This window comes from Lathyrus oleraceus, chromosome 1 (genome assembly GCF_024323335.1).
Source record: "Lathyrus oleraceus cultivar Zhongwan6 chromosome 1, CAAS_Psat_ZW6_1.0, whole genome shotgun sequence".
NCBI lineage: Eukaryota > Viridiplantae > Streptophyta > Magnoliopsida > Fabales > Fabaceae > Lathyrus > Lathyrus oleraceus.
Genome location: NC_066579.1, coordinates 89,011,098 through 89,030,753, shown reverse-complemented (window position 1 = coordinate 89,030,753; position 19,656 = coordinate 89,011,098). Strand labels below are relative to the sequence as shown.

General features: G+C 34.7%; 1 protein-coding gene across 1 annotated transcript; it reads left to right on the top strand.

Moving 5' to 3' along the window:
• The first annotated feature begins 17,970 nt into the window (after positions 1-17,970).
• LOC127118061 (protein OXIDATIVE STRESS 3) lies at positions 17,971-18,713 on the top strand. The gene is made up of 2 exons (XM_051048206.1): positions 17,971-18,304; positions 18,389-18,713. The coding sequence occupies exons 1-2, from the start codon at positions 18,096-18,098 to the stop codon at positions 18,621-18,623; spliced, it is 444 nt and encodes a 147-aa protein (XP_050904163.1). The 5' UTR covers positions 17,971-18,095; the 3' UTR covers positions 18,624-18,713.
• The last annotated feature ends 943 nt before the right edge of the window (positions 18,714-19,656 follow it).

Here is a 19,656-nt window from a genome sequence, read left to right as displayed (position 1 = left end):
TCGAACAGGTGAAGAAGATGCAAATGAAGAAGGTTCTGATGCAAGTGATGATGAAGACACTATCAGTAGTGATGAGGTCTAAAGCACTCTGGTTCTTTTGTGTGTTGTTTGTTCTTCTGTTTTTTTGTGGGCTATGCCCTGAATATTTTTTCACTTTAAAGTTCTCCGGGTTGTGTTTGGTTTGTAATCTATCTTTTGACTGATCTGTTAACTCTGATGTTTGGTTAGAATTGTCAACTTTTTAGATAAAAAGGGGGAGTAGGTAGTTGTGTAATTCTTATTGATTAGTTCTTAGTATTTGTTAGCCCTCCTTGTACCTTGCCCACTGAAGGGGCAGTAGCTCTTTCCCTTGGATCTGCTACTCAGGGGGAGCATTTTTTGTGTGCATATGATGATAGTCTTGTTACGATTGGGACATTGGTGTTAATAATGTCAGGAAAAACGTCTTGACATCCTGACAAAAGAGAATTTGTTTTTCTCTTGAGCAGGTTCTTCGTGTGAGAGTTTATCTGTCTACTGTGAGGCAATGTTTTTTTCTACTGCACCTGTCTCTGGTGTTTTTTGGTGGGGAAAGGATTTTGGTTATTTATATGGTGGTTTGTTGTTTTAATCCTTACCTTCATTCATGTTGGTCTATGCAAAGGTTGTTTTAGCCAAAATTTACCAAAGGGGGGATTGTTAGGTCTGATATGTATTGATTGGCTACATTTTGGGAAAACAAGTATTCTTGTCATATGTTGAACAAGATGTCCTGACATGTTGGTTCTACATTAGAGTGTGACCTATTTTAGTATCTTGTGAGATTTGTTTCCTTTTATGAGATATCTGGAGATACGCTGAAGATTTAGTTCACGGAATATGTAGAGAATTTTCTGAAAAAGCAACAGATTATTTTGCCTTGACTTGTTTACGAAGTAAATATGTCAAAAAAATTAGGAACATCTGATCTGATTGAAATCAAATTTGCAGAAGAGTGTGTAGAGTCCTTGGATCTGATGTGAATCAAGCACGAAGCCCATGTCGTTAAAATATTATATATATATATATATATATATATATATATATATATATATATATATATATATATATATATATATATATATATATATATATATATATATATTATATATATATATATATATATATATATATATATATATATATATATATATATATATATATATATATATATATATATATATATATATATATCATTTCTAAACCTAAGTAGGTATTGAAGCAGCGATGAATATTGTCTAAGTTAGGGTTTAATGTCTTTGTATTGTGTGAGCCATCTGAGTATCTCCTCAATACTTGACTTGGATCTGGTTTATTGAGTTGTAACTGTCAATCCCTCAGAAGCTTTTAAGCAAGAGTGAATTTTTTTTTCTGTTATAAGTTGTTGTATGGTTGAAGGGAAGTGAGAGGGTTCTCATATCTAGGAGAGTCTTAGATAGAAACATCCACGGGTAGAGATTAGGTGAGAATTTTGTAAAACCCAAGGTTGTTCAGAACTTCAAACTAATTCTATGATAGTGGATTTCCTTCCTGGCTTGGTATCCCCCAAATGTAGGTGACGTTGCACCGAACTAGGTTAACAACTGTTTGAGTTATTTCCTATTGTGATGTTACTTAAATCCTAATATTGTTTGTGGTGTGATAATATGTTAACCCTAGTGTCGTGACATCGTGTACGACATCCAGGATATGCATACCAGAATTTCAATTGGTATTAGAGCAGGAATCTTACTTTGTTTCTGGGTTTTCTGACACCATGGACAAGGAAGGAGGACTTATTAACAGACCCCCCATCTTATATGGATCAAACTATGACTATTGGAAGGCAAGGATGGTGGCATTCCTAAAATCTATGGATAACACGACATGGAAAGCTATCATCAAGGGCTGGGAACATCCTGTCGTGAATGACAAAGATGGGAAGGCTACTACTGATCTGAAGCCTGAAGAGGACTGGTCTAAGGAAGAAGATGAATTAGCTCTTGGAAACTCCAAATCTTTGAATGATCCATTCAATGGTGTTGACAAAAAAATATTCAGGTTGATAAACATTTGCGCTATAGCTAAAGATGCATGGGAGATCCTCAGAACTACTCATGAAGGCACATATAAAGTGAAGATGTCTTGGCTTCAGCTCCTCACTACGAGATTTGAGAATCTAAAGATGAAAGATGATGAGAATATTCATGAGTTTCACATGAGTATTCTTGAAATAGCTAATTCATCTAGTGCCTTGGGAGAAAAGATGTCAGAAGAAAAACTAGTTAGAAAAATTCTCAGGTCCCTACCTAAGAAATTTGACATGAAGGTCACAACCATTGAAGAAGCTCAAGACATCAACACCATGAGGGTAGATGAACTTATTGGGTCTCTCCAACCTTTGAATTGGGTATTAGTGACAAATCTAAAAAGAAAAACAAGAGCATAGCTTTTGTATCCAACACTGAAGATGAAGAAGACCAACGTGACTTGGATACTGATGAAAGAATGACTAATGATATTGTACTACTTGGAAGACAATTCAATAAGGTTCTAAAGAAAATTGACAGGAAGTCAAGATCAAATGTCAAGAACATTCCATCTGACATCAGGAATAATAATGACTTTCAGAAAACAACGAGAACTGAAGAGAGATCCAATCAAGGTAAAGGAATTCAATGTCATAGGTGTGAAGGATTTGGACACGTTAGAGCATAATGTCCTACCTATCTCAAGAAACAAAAAAAGGGTTGTCTGTCTCTTAGTCTAATGATGATAACTCTTAAAGTGAACCTGAGGATGAAACTACTAAACATGTAACTGCTTTAACTGGAAGATATGAATCTGATGAAGATTCATGTGATGAAAAATTATCCTATGAGAAACTGGATGCCTCCTACAGAGAATTGTGCATCAGAAGTGAAGAAGTGTGTCAGCTGGGAGAAAAATAGAAGAAAATTATATCTCAACTGCAGACTAAAAAAAATATATCAATCTACCATCTCTTATCTTCAAGATGAGGTGATACTTTTGACTTTTAAACTTGATAACATGATAAAGGTTGTAATAATTCTAAATAAGGGATCTAATGTGTTAGATGAAGTTTTGTAAATTGGAAAAGTGGTTGGATATATGAGGGGCATTGTCTTTAAATATCAATCTCTGGACAAACAAGGAGAAAGCTTTTATGACCAACTTTGTTCTTCCTAAAAGGGAGCCTAAGCTTGTAATATCTAAACATATGACTCAACATCATGCCAGACTGTATGGCTATCCCAGGTATCCAACACAGCCCAGGGCTAATCAAATGGTAACTAACACTAGGAAGGAGTGCATATCCAAGTCTTTCAACACTAGTCTCATAGATCACACCTCTCTTAGAGCTTTAACTCGAGAAGACTGGTATTTTGATAGTGTATGTTCTAGACATATGACAGTTGTCAAGAAGTTATTGGAAAACACGAAGTCCTACTCAACCGATTATGTCACATTTGGAGATGGGGATAAAGGTGAAATTAAAGGAGTTAGAAGACTAACATGTACAACACTCTCGACTCTTGATAATGTCTTATTGGTAAAAGGCCTGATTGCTAATTTGATTAGTATAAGTCAGCTATGTGATGAGGGTCTTAAAGTTAATTTCACAAAATCAGAGTGTTTGGTCACTAATGAGAAAAAGGAAGTTATGATGAGGGGAGTCAGGTCTAAGGAAAAATGCTACTTGTGTACATCTAAAGAAATTAACTGCTCTTCCACATGCCTGATATCCAAAGAAGACGAAGCCAACCTGTGGCACTAAAACTTGGACATCTACATCTGAAAGGCATGAAAAAGATTGTATCAAAAGAAGCCATCAGAGGTATTAGAAGCTCTTAGATCCAAGGAAGAGTAAATGGGGTGGAAAGAGGCCTCAGTTCATTTTCGACAAGAGGGGCATTCTTCACAAGGAAAAATAAGAATTCCCTTAGAAATGTAGAAACCAACGAAAGACATATGTTCCTTCTTCAAATGTCTCTCAAGGAGAATGGATTCGATAGTTGGATAAGTGCAACACTAAGCAACAGGAATAAATAAGAAATAACAAAATCATAAGATAATATCTAAGAATAATACAATAGTAGTTGACGTGTGTTGGTCTAGTCCGTCAATTCAAATACCAAGGAGAAAATCCAGAGCATATGTGATTTGCGAATAACAAAAAAATACTTCCTATCTTGTGGTCATATCAAACTTTATCTTTATGTTCTGAACATTTTAATTAAAACGAACATTCGACAAAACATATTATGTTTTAGACATGATGATGTTCTTCCTAGTAAAACTACTAAAGTCAAAACATGTTGTGATTAAATCTGCAGCCACTATGAAGACAAATTTTCTAGTAATGTGTAATGAGACACAATGTGATAATTTGATTATTTTTCTTCTAGGTTATTGATTTCATTAACTTTGAAACAGAAAATTCATTGTAAATTTATATCTTTATCTCATCTATAAAGAATTCTCTTTCAAAATTATGGAATCTCAAAGTCACTTATTTTCCTTCTCTCCCTTTAGTAATAAGATTTGTGAATATTAAGTGTGTAATATAAATACAACAACCGAGGATTGCGTCAAGGTGGTCCTCCTTTTCCGTTCCTTTACCTAATTGCTATGGAGGGCCTTGCAGGGTTAATGAAAAGCGCTTGTGCTTTGGATTATTTACGTTCGTTCAAATTATCAGACGACTTTCACTTTAACTTGCTATAATTCGTTGTTAATACTATTTTACTTGGTAATGCCTCTTGGGACAACTTATGAGCAATTAAATCCATGTTGAGGGGTTTCAAAATTGCACCAGGTCTTCGTATCAACTTCCACAAAAGCAAAGTTTTGGGGTTCAACCTAGATCATGAGTTCCTTCAACAAGCATATGCCTTCCTTTCTTGTGGAATGATTTCCCCTTTTCTTTCTTGGGCATTCAAATTGGCGTTAATTAGAGAAGGCATTCCTTGTGGGAGCATGTCTTGGCAAAAATGCGCCAAAGATTATCAACATGTAAAGGAAATAATTTATCTCTTGGTGGCCGAGTTATTCTTCTAAACTCGGTGCTTAATTCAATCCCTTTATTCATCTTTTCCTTCTATAAAGCTCTAAAATTGGTGATCCAAGACATGATCAAGATTAAACGGACTTTCCTATGGTGTGGCGAAGAAAACAATAAGAGAATTAACTAGATCACTTGGAATACCATTTGTAAACTGAACTCTGAAGGCGGTTTAGGTGTGAAAATTTGCGAACTATTCAACATTTCCTTGATATCCAAGTAGGCTTGGTGTATTCTTTCTAACTCTAAAGTTGATTGGAGTAAGCTTATCTCTTTTAGATACAGTGAAATGAAATCCCTCTTGCTTGATGCAACTTGGGTAGTTAATAGCAAGAAATCATCTTTCTGATGGAGAGACCTTAGGCTATCAATAGGAGCTCGAGAGGGAAAACAGAGTTGGTCCAGGCACAACATTTCTTATAAATTGGGCAATGGTTTGTCAATTGACTTTTAGAGACACAAATGGTTAGGAGAAGAACCTTTTTGCTTTTTATTTCCATATATTTTTCTTCTTATTCAGGACTCAAGACTTAAGGGGAAGATATGGACAGTTGGTCAAATGGCGTGTAGTGACATCCACATTCCTTTCCCGCCACTGCATCGAGTTTTAAGCGTAATACATGTTGGATATAATTAGAAAACTTGCTTTCTTGCACAAGCCCCTATCCAGAATTCGAAGATTATTTTGTTTGGTGGTGGGACAACTTCAAATTCTCAATGAAATTTGCTTATTCTTTTCTTATATTTGAATGTGTTCCACCCCTCCTTATGATGCTAGCATAATTAAAACTTTTAATATTCTTTGGTCTCAAAATGTTCATACCTGAAGGTAGAGAAAAACAAGAAAGGGAGGTTTGAATTGTTTTCACAGACAATAAAAACTTTTGGAAATGCTACACGCACAAAGATAATAACAAACAACGCAGAAGTTTATCTTGGTTCGCTTGAAAATCAAAGTTACTCCAGTCCACCCGGCCAAGGTGATTTCGCCTTCAATAAGAACTTAATCCAATAATCTATAAAGATTACAACAGATGTCTAAGAGTACACTAATCTCTTATCCCTCTCAAGTCTACAGACCTCACAAGTCACTTGAGGAAATTTACAACAACTATTTTAGAATTACAAGAATGTGTTTAGTGCTTCTAGCTAAGCAATATGAACACAGTAAAAACAATGATCAATGATCACACTTAGAGCAACAACTCGTGTGATAAAGTAACACAAAAATTTAGTGTATGACTTGATTTTTATGTGAAGAATTCTTGTGTAAATGCTTCGTGTCTTGGTATCATGAGAGTTGGGCATTTTTATAGTGCTTGGAGATGATATCGTTGAATGGAGCATTGAAGTCGATATCTTGCCAATTATGGGACTTAATCACATTAATTTTATTGTCCTTTCCATAGCAGTTTTGGAAGTATTCAATATTATCCATAAAGAAATTCATATCATATTTGGAATACTTCTTTGTTAAGTTCTTGATTCTGATATGTTGGGCGTGATTCAGAGTGCATGGAATTCAAATTCTTTTCTCAGATCTTGTATTCTTCAGATAGTTGTCTATTGTGTCTTCTTCAGAAGTTCTTGACTGATCTTCAATTAGACAGTATTCTGATGTAAGGATCTTCAAAGCTTTCATATGTGGGATTTTTCAGATGTCTTCAGATGCAGAGTTTCCATAGTCTTCAGATGATAGATTATGTGGGTGATTCTTTTAAACATCTTTGTCTTCAGCGTCAGGAAGGATACCTTTAACTCTGAGTCAGTTGTTCTGGGTTTTGTGTGACGTCAAATGTTGTTTCATCAGATTCATTTTTCGTTAGAGTCCTGCACACTTAGAGAAATTTTTTAGGGTACCAAAATGTTTCACTCTTTGTTATCATTAAAACTTAGAGATGAATTGCAGAACCAAAATCTTGTTCTAACAATATCCCCCTTTTTTATGATGACAAAACTTCAGACTGATGGTGAAACAATGATACTTCATAATATTTAGAGGAAAATAAATTTAGAGTCAGATATAATATGACTCCCCTTGAGATTAAAAAGCTCCCCCTAAATATGACACTTAGAGAGTTTAGAGTTTCTTACCAGAGTCTCTTATGTTGCTTAGCTTGTTTCTCAGATGTTTAATTTGATACTTCCTGCAAGAAACCTTGGACTGCGTAATATATTTAGAGTTTTAGGATGTAAGTAGTGCATTATAAGAATCAGATATTAATTTCATCAAAAGGATGTTTATTTATCTCTCCCCCTTTTCGTTAGACTCAAAAAGACAATAGAGAAAAACATATAGTGCAAAACAAAATTTCATTTAGATAATATGGGAGTAGTACGGAGAAGAAAAACCATAGAGGCCAAAACACTTAAAAGAAAACATTAAGCCTAAGGTGCCTAAGGGTTTGGAGGAGGAGGTATCCTCTGAAGCAGCTGGGCGAGAAGATTCTGGATGCTGGAGTTAATTGAATCTTGCTTGTCGAGTCTGACTCTCACAAGTTGTTGTTCCTTCTGAAGTTCTTCCAGAGTCTAGAGCACCAACAGAGCGATGTTAGATGTCGATGACTCACCTCGAGTCAGAGCAACTTCAATTCACTTAGCAACTTCCTCTGCAGCAATGCGTGTTGCTTCTTCAGTGTCAGCCTTAGCTTTAGCTTCAGCTTCAGCAGCAACAGCCTCATCAGCAACTTTTTCTTCGACTTCCTTTCTCGCTTGCTTTTCAGCTTCCAGTCTTTCCTTCTCTTCAGCTTCTTGGCGTGCTTTCTCTTCAGCTTCTTTTTCCAGACGTACCTCTTGTATCTCCTCAGCACTTCTGATATAGTCATTTATAACTTGTTCAGAGAGTCCCTTTAACTTGAAGACCTCAAGTGTCATCCATCTGAGAAATCCATTCTAGTGAGTCCTTACTTCAGAAGTATTGCCACTTAGGTTGGATCGTTCAGACAGTGTTCTGAGCTTCATAGCTGAACATTATGAAAATAAATAAAACGACTCTTCTAAGATTGGGAAAGTTGGTTCTGGTTCAGATGTTGGATTAATAGGGTCAGCTAGAATTGGAGTGTTTTTAGAGGGTTCAGTGGGTGGTTCAGAAGTTGGTACGGTTAATGAAGGTGCTAAAGGAGGTGAGGATAGAGATGGTGTAGGTTCAAAGGTGTATGGGACAGACAAGGTCTATTTAGAGGTTGATGTGTATAGGAGTTGAGTCAGGGTTGGATTTGATGGGTCAGGAATATCTGTTTGATCATCGTCAAAGGAAAGGTCATAGTATGGTGGAGCTGAGGGAGTTGAAGAGGGACGTGAAATGGGTTGATTTAGAAGTAAAGCTTCAGATATAGAAAGTGTTCTAGTAGTGAGGTCGAATTGTTGTAGAGGGGGTGAGGAAGGGTTTGTTTTAGAGTTTTGAGGTTCAGAGGGAGTTGGGATAGAGAGAGTGGGTTCAGAAGGGGTATATGTAGAAAATGGTTGAGGTAGATAGGAAGATATTTGATTTAAACCAGAAGATTCAAGGAGATGGGACTTACTATAGGAAAAAGAGTCTAGAGGCACAAGCGTTCTGGTTGAAGGTTCTCCAAGCTTCAGAGTCTTCTTCTTCTACTTCCTCTCAGAGGGCTCTCTCATCCTCTTCATGAAGTTAGGTGGATGTTCCGGTAGCCAATCCGCAGAGAAATCTAATATGTCGACACCTTGAGACGCTAGGTCTTGAAGGTAATGAGCAATCACCCTAGGGGATCTATCTTGGAGAAAAGATACATTGCATGAGGTATCTTCCTCTAATCCTTCAGAGCATCCCATGAGGTGTCCAGAGTGGGTTTGACTAGAACTTTGTTAATAACCCCCATGCTATTCAGATTTCTGGAATTCAGAGGCTTACCAACATCCACAGTTACGTCTTCCATCATGTTGATGGATATCAGATGGTCCACTATACCACTTTATATCTGGATGTCAGAGACGAGCCTTCCCAGAGGTATGTAGTTTCTGGGCTTCATGTGATTTCTTGTATCCCTGACTGAGTCCCTCAGATACTTGAATAGTAGGGAGGGTAGATTCAACTTCAATCCCTTATGGATGCAATACAAGATACATTTCTGATCCGTATTGATGTAGTCAGATGAGTTTGAAGCTGGACGGTGGTGAATGGTGCCCAAAATGATCTTCAACTAGACCCTCAAATTCTGGTGAAGTTCCTTGTTCTTAGAGTTTTCCCTTCTGGATTCTATTTGAAGATTGTGGGACTATCTCCTAAGAAATGTATTTTGCCCTAGTGTTGATATTATAGATCCTTCTGCCCCCAATTCTCTCCATGTCCAGAAGCTTGGCTATGGACTTTTCAATGATGACCATTTTGACTCTCATGACATAAGAAACAATACAATGGTCGTCGCAATCTGCAAATCTCCAAAATTCCTTAACGAGGAAGGTGTAGACAGGACCGTAGAGCCTCTGGAAATAATTTCCCCAACCTTGTTTCTCAAGTTCTATAGTGAGATCAATGCCATTGCGCTTTAAGTTGTCAAAGTCCACTAGATATTCACAGAGAACTTCCAGTTTCTCAAATGGCGTTGCAAGGTTGATGTGAGGAGGACGACCAAGAACATGAGGTTCCTTGTAAGTTGTTATTGAGGTTGTAGCAGTTTGAGTAGTTGTTTGTTGAAGGGCTTCAGTATGTTGTTCAGTTGCTTCCATTTGTTGAGAATAGTTGTAGACCCGTTGTTGTTGCGAATCCAATTGGAGAAGATGAAGATTGTTGTTTATTGATGAAGGTTTAGGAATGTTGAAGAACTTGCAGAGAGTTTGAGCACAAGAGGGTTTGTGTAGGTTTTTCAGTGAAAAGTGCGAACGTGAGAAATGTGAAAAATATATATACACAACATTTAGCATGCAAAACGATAGCGTTAAAGGAGAATAGGAAACACCAAAATTAATTAGTTCATAATTCTGAGTTGACACACTTGGGGAGAATTAATTGCAACTAATGATGGTTGTCTAATCTCAAAAGTATGCACACTGCTCGATGAGATCTCAACAGTTTGGCTCTTGAGTTCTGAGCTAGATAGTTTTCTAGAAGATCCAAGGTCACACGTTTGAGAAACCACGTGTTGATGTTTCTGACATCAAGAATACCAAGGGGTTTCTGATTTAGAGGGATTCTAATCCAGATAACATCTAGCTGGTAGAAGTATCAAAATCAGAACCAGATGACCAATAATGATTAAGTCAGAGCCTATTTTAACATATCAGAAGAGAAACACGAGTTCCGAATCATTTTGGGCAATCTGCCATGTTTAAATGTTTCAGAATGAAGGAAAATCTATCTTCAGCTAAGGGTTTTGTGATGATATCAGTCCATTGATGGTCTGTATCTATGAATTTTAAACTTATTACCCCTTTATGAACATAGTCTCTGATAAAATGGTGTTTAATTTCTATGTGTTTCGCTCTGGAATGTAAAATAGGGTTCTTACTTAAACATATGACAGCGGTATTATCGCAAAAGATAGGAATGTTACTCACATATATCTGAAAGTCCTCAAGCTGGTTTTTCATCCAGAGCATCTGAGTGCTGGATAATGAAGCTGAGATGTATCTTGCTTCTGTAGTTGAGAGTGCAATGGTTGATTGTCTTTTGCTAGCCCAAGAGATGAGGTTTCCTCCTAGAAACTGATAGTTCCCAGATGTGCTTTTACGTTCCAATCTGCCTTCAGTGTAATCTGCATCACAATACCCAGAAAGCCTATACTCTAATGTTTTCTTATACATCAGGCCCAGATTAGGTGTTCCTTTCAGATACCTTAGGATTCTATTAACAACAGTTAAGTGAGATTCCCTTGGAAATGACTAGAATCTGGCACAGAGACAAACGCTAAATAATATATCTGGACGTGTAGCAGTCAGATAGAGAAGATAACCTATCATACCACGATAGAGTTTCTAACAAACCTTTTGACTTACCTCTTCTTTCTCCAGAATGCAAGTGGGGTGCATATGAGTCTTTTCTGGTTTACTTTCTTACATTTCTAACTTCTTCAGAATGTCTTTTATGTATTTTCTTTGATATACATAAGTAGCATCTGATGTTTGATTGATTTGAATTCCTAGAAAGAACTTTAGTGCTTGTATCAGACTTATTTTGAATTCAGCTTGCATTAGCTCATAAAATTCTTGACAGACAGAAGGGTTAGCAGAACCAAAAATTATGTCATCAACATATATCTGATAGATCATAAGGTCATTTCCGATGTTTTTACAGAAGAGAGTAGAATCAATTTTTCCTCTAATAAAATCATTTTCCAGAAGAAAAGAACTCAGTTTTTCATACTAAGCTCTGGGAGCTTGTTTCAGACCATAAAGAGATTTTTTTAGTGTAAAAACATGTTCTGGACATTTTGAGTTTTCAAAACCAGTAGGATGATGAACATACACCTCTTCAAAAATATATCCATTCAGAAACACACTTTTGACATCCATCTGATATAGTTTGATGGAGTAGTTTACAGCAAAAGATACAAGTAGACTGATAGATTCTAACTTGGCGACTGGAGCAAAGGTTTCATTGTAGTAAATACCTTCTTGTTGACTGTAACCTTGTGCCACCAGTCGTGCTCTGTTTCTGACCACTTCACCCTTTTTATTGAGTTTGTTTCTGTACACCCATTTGGTTCTAATCACGTGGGTTCCCTTGGGTTTTGATACAAGATCCCAGACATTGTTTTTGCAAATTGATCAAGTTCTTCTTCCATTGCCAGAATCCATTCTTTGTCTTGAAGTGCTTCTTCACAGGATGTTGGCTCTATCAGAGATACTAGTCCTAGAAGTGTTTCTTCATAACCTTTGAATATTGATCTTGTTTTGACAGGTTCGTTTTTGTTTCGCAAAATCAATTCTTCAGAAACATTTTGTCTATTTCTTGATCTTTTCTGATTTATTGTGACTTCAGGTGCTTCTGATGTTCCCTTTTCTTCTTCTTCAGATTCTTTAGCCTTTTCCTCAAAACCTTCAAGTGTTATCTCCAATTCTGCAAAGTTCTCAACTAGCTTTGAGTTTTCAGAGTCAAGCTTATCATCAAATCTGACATGTATTGATTCTTACACAATTAGTGTTTTTGTATTATACACTCTATAGACTTTAGAGCATTATTTGTATCCCAACATAATACATTTTTGAGCTTTATAGTCAAACTTGTTCAGATTATGTTTAGTATTTAGGATAAAACAAGAACATCCAAAGGGATGAAAGTAGGAAATGTTGGGTTTTCTTCCCTTACACGGTTCATAAGGAGTCTTCTCCAGAATAGGTCTAATAAAGATTATATTCTGAATATAACATGTTGTATTTATTGCTTCAGCCCAAAAGTGTTTAGCTATATTTGTTTCATTGATCATGGTTCTGACCATTTCTTGAAGAGTCCTATTCTTCCTTTCTACAACTCCGTTTTGTTATGGATTTCTAGGACAGGAGAAATCATGGGATATTCCATTAGAATCAAAAAGCTCTTCAAAAAGTTTTTTTTCAAATTCGCCACCATGATCACTTCTGACTCTGATGATTTTAGAGTCAAATTCTTTTTGCACTTTTGAGCAGAAAATAGTAAACACAGAGTGTGATTCATTCTTGTGTCTTAGGAATTTTACTCATGTCCAACGACTATAATCATCAACAACGACAAGTCCAAACTTCTTACCATTGACTGACGCTGTCTTAACAGGTCCAAACAAGTCAATGTGAAGAAGTTCCAGAGGCTTAGAGGTAGAAACAACATTTTTATTTTTGAAAGTTGTTTTAGAAAATTTTCCCTTCTGACATGCCTCACAAAGAGCATCTGAAGAAAACTTCAGCTTAGGTAGGCCTCTGACTAACTCAAGTTTATTTAGCTGAGGAATCCTCCTCATGCTAATGTGATCCAAGCGTCTATGCCACACCCATTGCTCTTCATTTACAGACATTAAACATTTTACATTTTGATCTTTTAGATCTGAAAGCTTAATTTTGTAAATGTTGTTCTTCCTCTTACTAGTGAAAAGGACTGTGCCATTTTTCTGATTAATAGCTTTGCACGTTTTTTGATTGAAGATTATATCATAATCGTGATCACTTAATTGACTTATGGATAACAAGTTATGCAGTAATACTTCTCTGTAAAGAACATCATAAATAGAGGGAAGAGATCCATTACCAACCGTTCCAGATCCTCTGATTCTTCCTTTCTGATTTCCTCCAAAGCCTACAAAGCCAACGTCTTTAAGTTCCAGGCTTTGTAACATAGGATTTCCTCTCGTCATGTGTCGCGAGCTTCCAGAGTCCATGTACCACGATTGGTGTTTTAACTCTGTTGCACAAGATATCCGCAACATATACTATTTTATCTTTTAGGTCCTTTATAATTAGTTTTCCCGGATTTTTTGGAAACTTCGGATTTTCTGGCACTATTAAATATTTGTGTTTGTGCATGTGTGTAATGATAAGAAAAAGGAGATTTAGGTTTGTCTTCTGCATAAGGTATTTGCTCATCTTAATCAGAGTCATATCCAATTCCTCTTTTCTTATTGTGACTAACACCGTAAATCATAGAAGCCATTTTGCTTATTTCAAGCCCATTTTTCAGAAATTTCTGAAAAGCTTTTTCATATTTATATATGATGGTGTCAGAAGTTGGTGGAGCTTTGGAAAGAGTTTCTTCAAGTTTTAAACATTTTTTGGTTGAAAATTCATTTTCTTTTCCAAAGACAAAAATGTTTCCTTTAAGTTCAAAAACTTCTTTCTCAAGCTTATCACACTCTTCAATAGTTTCTTCATGGACCCTTTTTAGGATCTTGAATTTCTGTCTAAGCTTCTGATAAGAGCTTATAGATTCCGATAAACAGGCTTCTAGATTAGAGCGAGAGAAATCAGAAAATAATTCTTCAGAGTCAGATTCTTTTTTGGATGAACTTCCGGAGGTGGTATCCATGAATGCAACATTTGCATGTTCCTTTTTAGAGTCTAATTCTGAAGCGTCAGATTCAGAGTCATCCCAGGTTGCCATGAGCCCCTTCTTAGTTTTGAAGGAGTTTTTCTTGAATCCTTCTTTTCTGGAACTATCTTTCTTGAGCTTTGGACATTCATTTCTGTAGTGTCCTGGTTCTTTATATTCATAGCAGGTTACCTCTTTGTTTGGTCTGCTTCTGGAAGTTGACTCAGAACGATTTCCCTTCTGTCTGGATCTTCTGAAGTTGTTATTCCTTTTTCTCTACATTTGTTTGACTCTTCTAGATAAAAGAGATAACTCTTCTTCATCATCAAAATCTTCCTTTTCAGAGTCATCGTCGTCTTTTTCTTCAGCTTGAAAGGCTTTGTTGCTTTCTGGCTTTCGTCTTTCTGGTCTGGACTTCAGAGCCACTGATTTTCTTTTCTTTTGAGGTTCGTCTTCCTCTAGCTCTATCTCATGACTCCTGAGGGAGCTGATGAGTTCTTCCAGGCTTATGTTGTTTAGATCCTTGGATAACTTTAAGGCAGTAACCATAGGTCTCCATTTCTTTAGCAGACTTCTGATTATCTTTTTGACATGATTTGCAGTTATATATCCTTTGTCCAGAACCTTGAGTCCTGCAACTAAAGTTTGGAATCTACAAAACATTACCTCTACAGCTTCATCATCCTCCACTCTGAAGGCTTCATATTTTTGGATTTAGGCCAGATCCTTAGTCTCTTTAACTTGATTATTGCCTTCGTGAGTCATCTTTAAGGAATCAAATATTTCTTTAGTTGTTTCCCTGTTGGTGATCTTTTCATATTCATTGTAGGATATTGCATTCACCAAAATAGTTCTGGCTTTGTGGTGATTCTTGAAGTCACGCTTCTGATCATCACTCATTTTGTTTCTTGCAATGATAATACCAGGAGCAGATACCGGTGGTTCATAACCATTTGTAATAATGTCCCATAAGTCAGCGTCAGAGCCTAGAAAGAAGCTTTCAACTATGTCCTTCCAATAATCAAATTTGTCTCCATCGAATATTGGAGGTTTAGCATTGTAGCTATCTCTTTCATTGGTGTTGGCCGTGATGTTTTTCTCACATTGGATCTCTATACAATGTTAAGTGTTTGATTCAAAAATCAATAATAGAGCCAAAGCTCTGATACCAATTGAAGGTAAAGAAAAACAATAAGGGGGGGGGGGGTGAATTGTTTTCACGGACAATAAAAACTTTTGGAAACGCTACACACACAAAGATAATAACAAACAACACAAAAGTTTATCTTGGTTCGCTTGAAAATCAAAGTTACTCCAGTCCACCCGGCCAAGGTGATTCCGTTTCAATAAAGACTTAATCCAATAATCTAGAAAGATTACAACAAACGTCTAAGAGTACATTGATCTCTTAGTCCTCTCAAGTCTACAGACTTCACAAGTCACTAGAGGAAATTTACAACAACTATTTTAGAATTACAAGAATGTATTTAGTGCTTCTAGCTAAGCAATATGAACACGGTAAGAACAATGATCAATGATCACACTTAGAGCAACAACTCGTGTGATAACGTAAAACAAAAATTTAGTGTATGACTTAATTTTGATGTGTAGAATTCTTGTGTAAATGCTTCATGTCTTGGTATGATGATAGTTGGGCCTTTTTATAGTGCTTGGAGATGATACCGTTAAATGGAGCATTGAAGTTGATATCTTGCCAATTGTGGGACTTAATGACATTAGTTTTATTGTCCTTTCCATAACAGTTTTGGAGAGTATTCAATATTATCCATATAGAGATTCATACCATATTTGGAATATTTCTTTGTTAAGTTATTGATTCTGATCTGTTGGGCGTGATTCAGAGTGCGCGGAATTCAGATTCTTTTCTCATATTTTGTATTCTTCAGATAGTTGTCTATTGTGTCTTCTTCAGAAGTTCTTGACTGATCTTTAATTAGACAGTCTTCTGATGTAAAGATCTTCAGAGCTTTCATATGTGGGATCTTTCAGATGTCTTCAGATGCAGAATTTCCAAAGTCTTCAGATGACAGATTCTGTGGGTGATTCTTTTAGACATCTTTGTCTTCAGCGTCAGGAAGGATACCTTTAACTCTGAGTCAGCTGTTCTGGACTTTGTGTGACGTCAGATTTTGTTTCATCAGATTCATTTTTCGTTAGAGTCTCACACACTTAGAAAAATTTATTAGGGTACCAAAATGTTTCACTATTTGTTATCATCAAAACTTATAGATGAATTGCATAACCAAAATCTTGTTCTAACACTACCAACATACAAGTTTTCGCTTAGAGACTCCTTTGGAATCAACTTTAAATAAGGGATGAACTAGCGAAGCGTGAAGTGCTACCTGAATCTCAAAACCTAGTTTTATAGCCATAACAGTCTGACATCATTTGAAGGATTGGTTAGACTTGCGTTGATACTTATCTGACAGTTCTACATCGCACATGGTGGTGTTAATAAGCGTTAGCGCATCCTATTATCGAGAAAAAAATTGAGTTTATAAATTTAAAGACATTGATGTGCGTGTGAATGAGTTTTACTGAATAGTTTTTAAGCTTAATTGTTTTACACTGTCAATACATCACAATCATCCGTTTGTGTTATTTTATATGTGATTATAATACAAATCAAAATTTTCTATTAAATCAATGATTGTAATTAATTGACAATGTAAAATATCTTTATCCTGTCAATACATCACAATCATCTATTTGTGTTACTTTATATGTGATTATAATAAAAGTCAAATTTTTCTATTAAATTAATTATTGTAATTAATTGACAGTGTAAAATATCTTTATACGGTCAATATATTTCAATTAAATTCATAGTTTTTATCTATGTATGAGTTTAATTACTCATCTATTTATCTAAAGTGAAAGAAAGAATAAAATTAGACTCATTTATTGAAAATGCAAGGTTGTGGAAAAATTTGGTCTTACCATACAAACTGTTAAATGTTGAACTGGTTAAACGAAACAGTCATTAAATAATGCTTCTTTACAAATATATACACTTTTAAAAAAATTATTTAATCTAATTTTCAATAATATTTAAAAGATATGTATACTTCATTTATAGCTTATTTACTATATATTTGCGATCACTTTAATAAATAAGAGTAACAATCGAAAAAGATAATAACTATTTTATAATATTATAAAATGACAATAGTTTGTGACCTTTTACTAAAAATCAATCATGTTTAAATTATATAATATGAATATTCTTATTATATCTTGAATTTTATTTAAAAATGTTTAACGTAAATGATTGATCTATTAAACATTAACAAATATATTTTAATAAACATAATTAGTATTTCTCATAAAATATAAAAATTAATTAAACTAAGTCCATTTAATTAATTAATAAAAATTATTATTTACAATAATAATCAAATAAAATAAAGTATTTTTATTATTTATTATTTATAAACAAAGTGATAATAAATAAACTAACATATTTTACGTATTATTGTAAAGTATGGATTCAAAACCTAATAGCAATACAGTGTTTTATTCGTTAAACTAAAATTTGTTGAATTAGTGGTTATATATATATATATATATATATATATATATATATATATATATTGCAATAAAAAAGGAGAATGTAGATATATAATGTAGATATATACCTATCTGTCATGGCTTTATGAAACAATGTTGGTTAAATGTGGGCCCTAACCTTACCCTCTCAAAATATTAAAAAAAAATATGCTAATTAGGGACGTGACTCATTTACATGGATACACATCTCTTCAAATTTAGATCTTATCTTTATCCTTGTTGTCTCATACAAACCTATGCATTTTCCACCATATATTAATATAACATTTATCTCATAGCAACAAAAATTTAATATAATAATGATATTTTAAGTAAACTATACTAAAAGGGATAAAATTAGTCAATGTTATCCAATTATTCTTATATATATATAAGATCCAATATTTTTATAAATATAACATAACGGATCTAAGCTTTTTCATTGAAGGATTGCTTCATTTCTTCTTCTTGATACAAATATTTGTTGAAATGAATGTTAAAGGAATAATGATGAAGGAAAATAAAAGTGATTCAACAACATCATCATCCATTGGAACATTTTCAGAAGATTCAATGAATTCTTTGTGTTCTTGTTCATCTGAGTTGATAGAGGATGCTGATTCATCTTCAACTTCATCATCACATTCAAATGGATCTTTATGTGACTTATCAGAGCTCATGAACAATCTTCCAATAAAGTATGTATACAATTTCTTCCAAACATGTTAAACCGATGTTATTATTTGGAGAGTTTTATTAAGTATTGTTTATGATCTGTGTAGGAGAGGGTTGTCAATGTTCTATGAAGGGAAGACACAATCATTCAGTTGCTTAGGTGAGGTAGAAAAGATGGAAGATGTTCGAAAGAAAAGCAATAAGAGAATGAAGTCATGTAGAAGTTATGGTGATAGAATATGGTATAATAGTCCAAAGGCAACAATATCAAAAAAGACTTCAAGACTGACTTTTTCATCTGTATTAACTAAAAGAGGGAGTTTCTTACAAAGGTCTAGCTAGGCCTTCCATTCTTGTACATAACAACTTCTGAAATCCAATTAATTACAGACAGCTTGCTTCATTTATAAAATTCAGAGGGTTTGTTTTTAATCTCACACCTTAAACTTATTGAGTCAAAGCCATATTAGTAACTGGTTTGTTACGAAGGTTCTATTTGGATAAATGTTTATGATATAATCATTTAAGTATTTATAAATAAATATTTTATATAATACAATATAAAATAAAATCAAACTACTCTCATTTAAAATATAAGTTGTTTTCCTAAGTTACGGAGAATGTATTAAAATAAATCAAAACAGTTTAGTTACAGATTAGTCAAAAGTTGTATTTACTGATTTTTTCAATAAATCTCTTAAGTACTTTGTGAAAATAAAGTCAAAAACAACTTTTAAACTCAAATAAATCCTAAAGAATTTGTGAAAATATCATACTTTGATATTATTTAAGTGTTATGGATCCTTCGCAACGTAAAAGATATATAAAATAGATAGGTATTCATTTTGAGAAGATGCAGACAGCTTTGCAATCCAACACATCAATCACCATCCAATTCAATGAGACGGTTGTCTACATAGCACGTCGCATAACGCACGAACAATTTCAACTATTCTTTATATATAAGGGTAAACTCCGTCATTTCAAGTATAACAAATATATTCCCATTCTCACATTACTTCTTATTTTCTCACTGATTTGGAAGTTGAATTGTTAATCTTGTAGGCTCACCCATGTGCTTCCGCAAGGGAAGTATCGTTGTGACACACTACACCACCAACTTATCCTTTATTTCTAATTCGCAATCGAACAGTGACACCATCTATGAGAATCGACTTATGATTCTTTGCTAATACCCCCAAATCTTCAGAAGATCCCACCTCCGTGAAGGCACGTTCTAAACTGCCCTCACTTGAAAAGGCGGAGGTGGTACCAATGTCTCTTGATCCATCCATACAGAAGATTTGTTCAAATTTTCCTTATAAATTTCGGGTTGGAGGACCTCCATTATAAATAATTTTGTCAACACATGAAA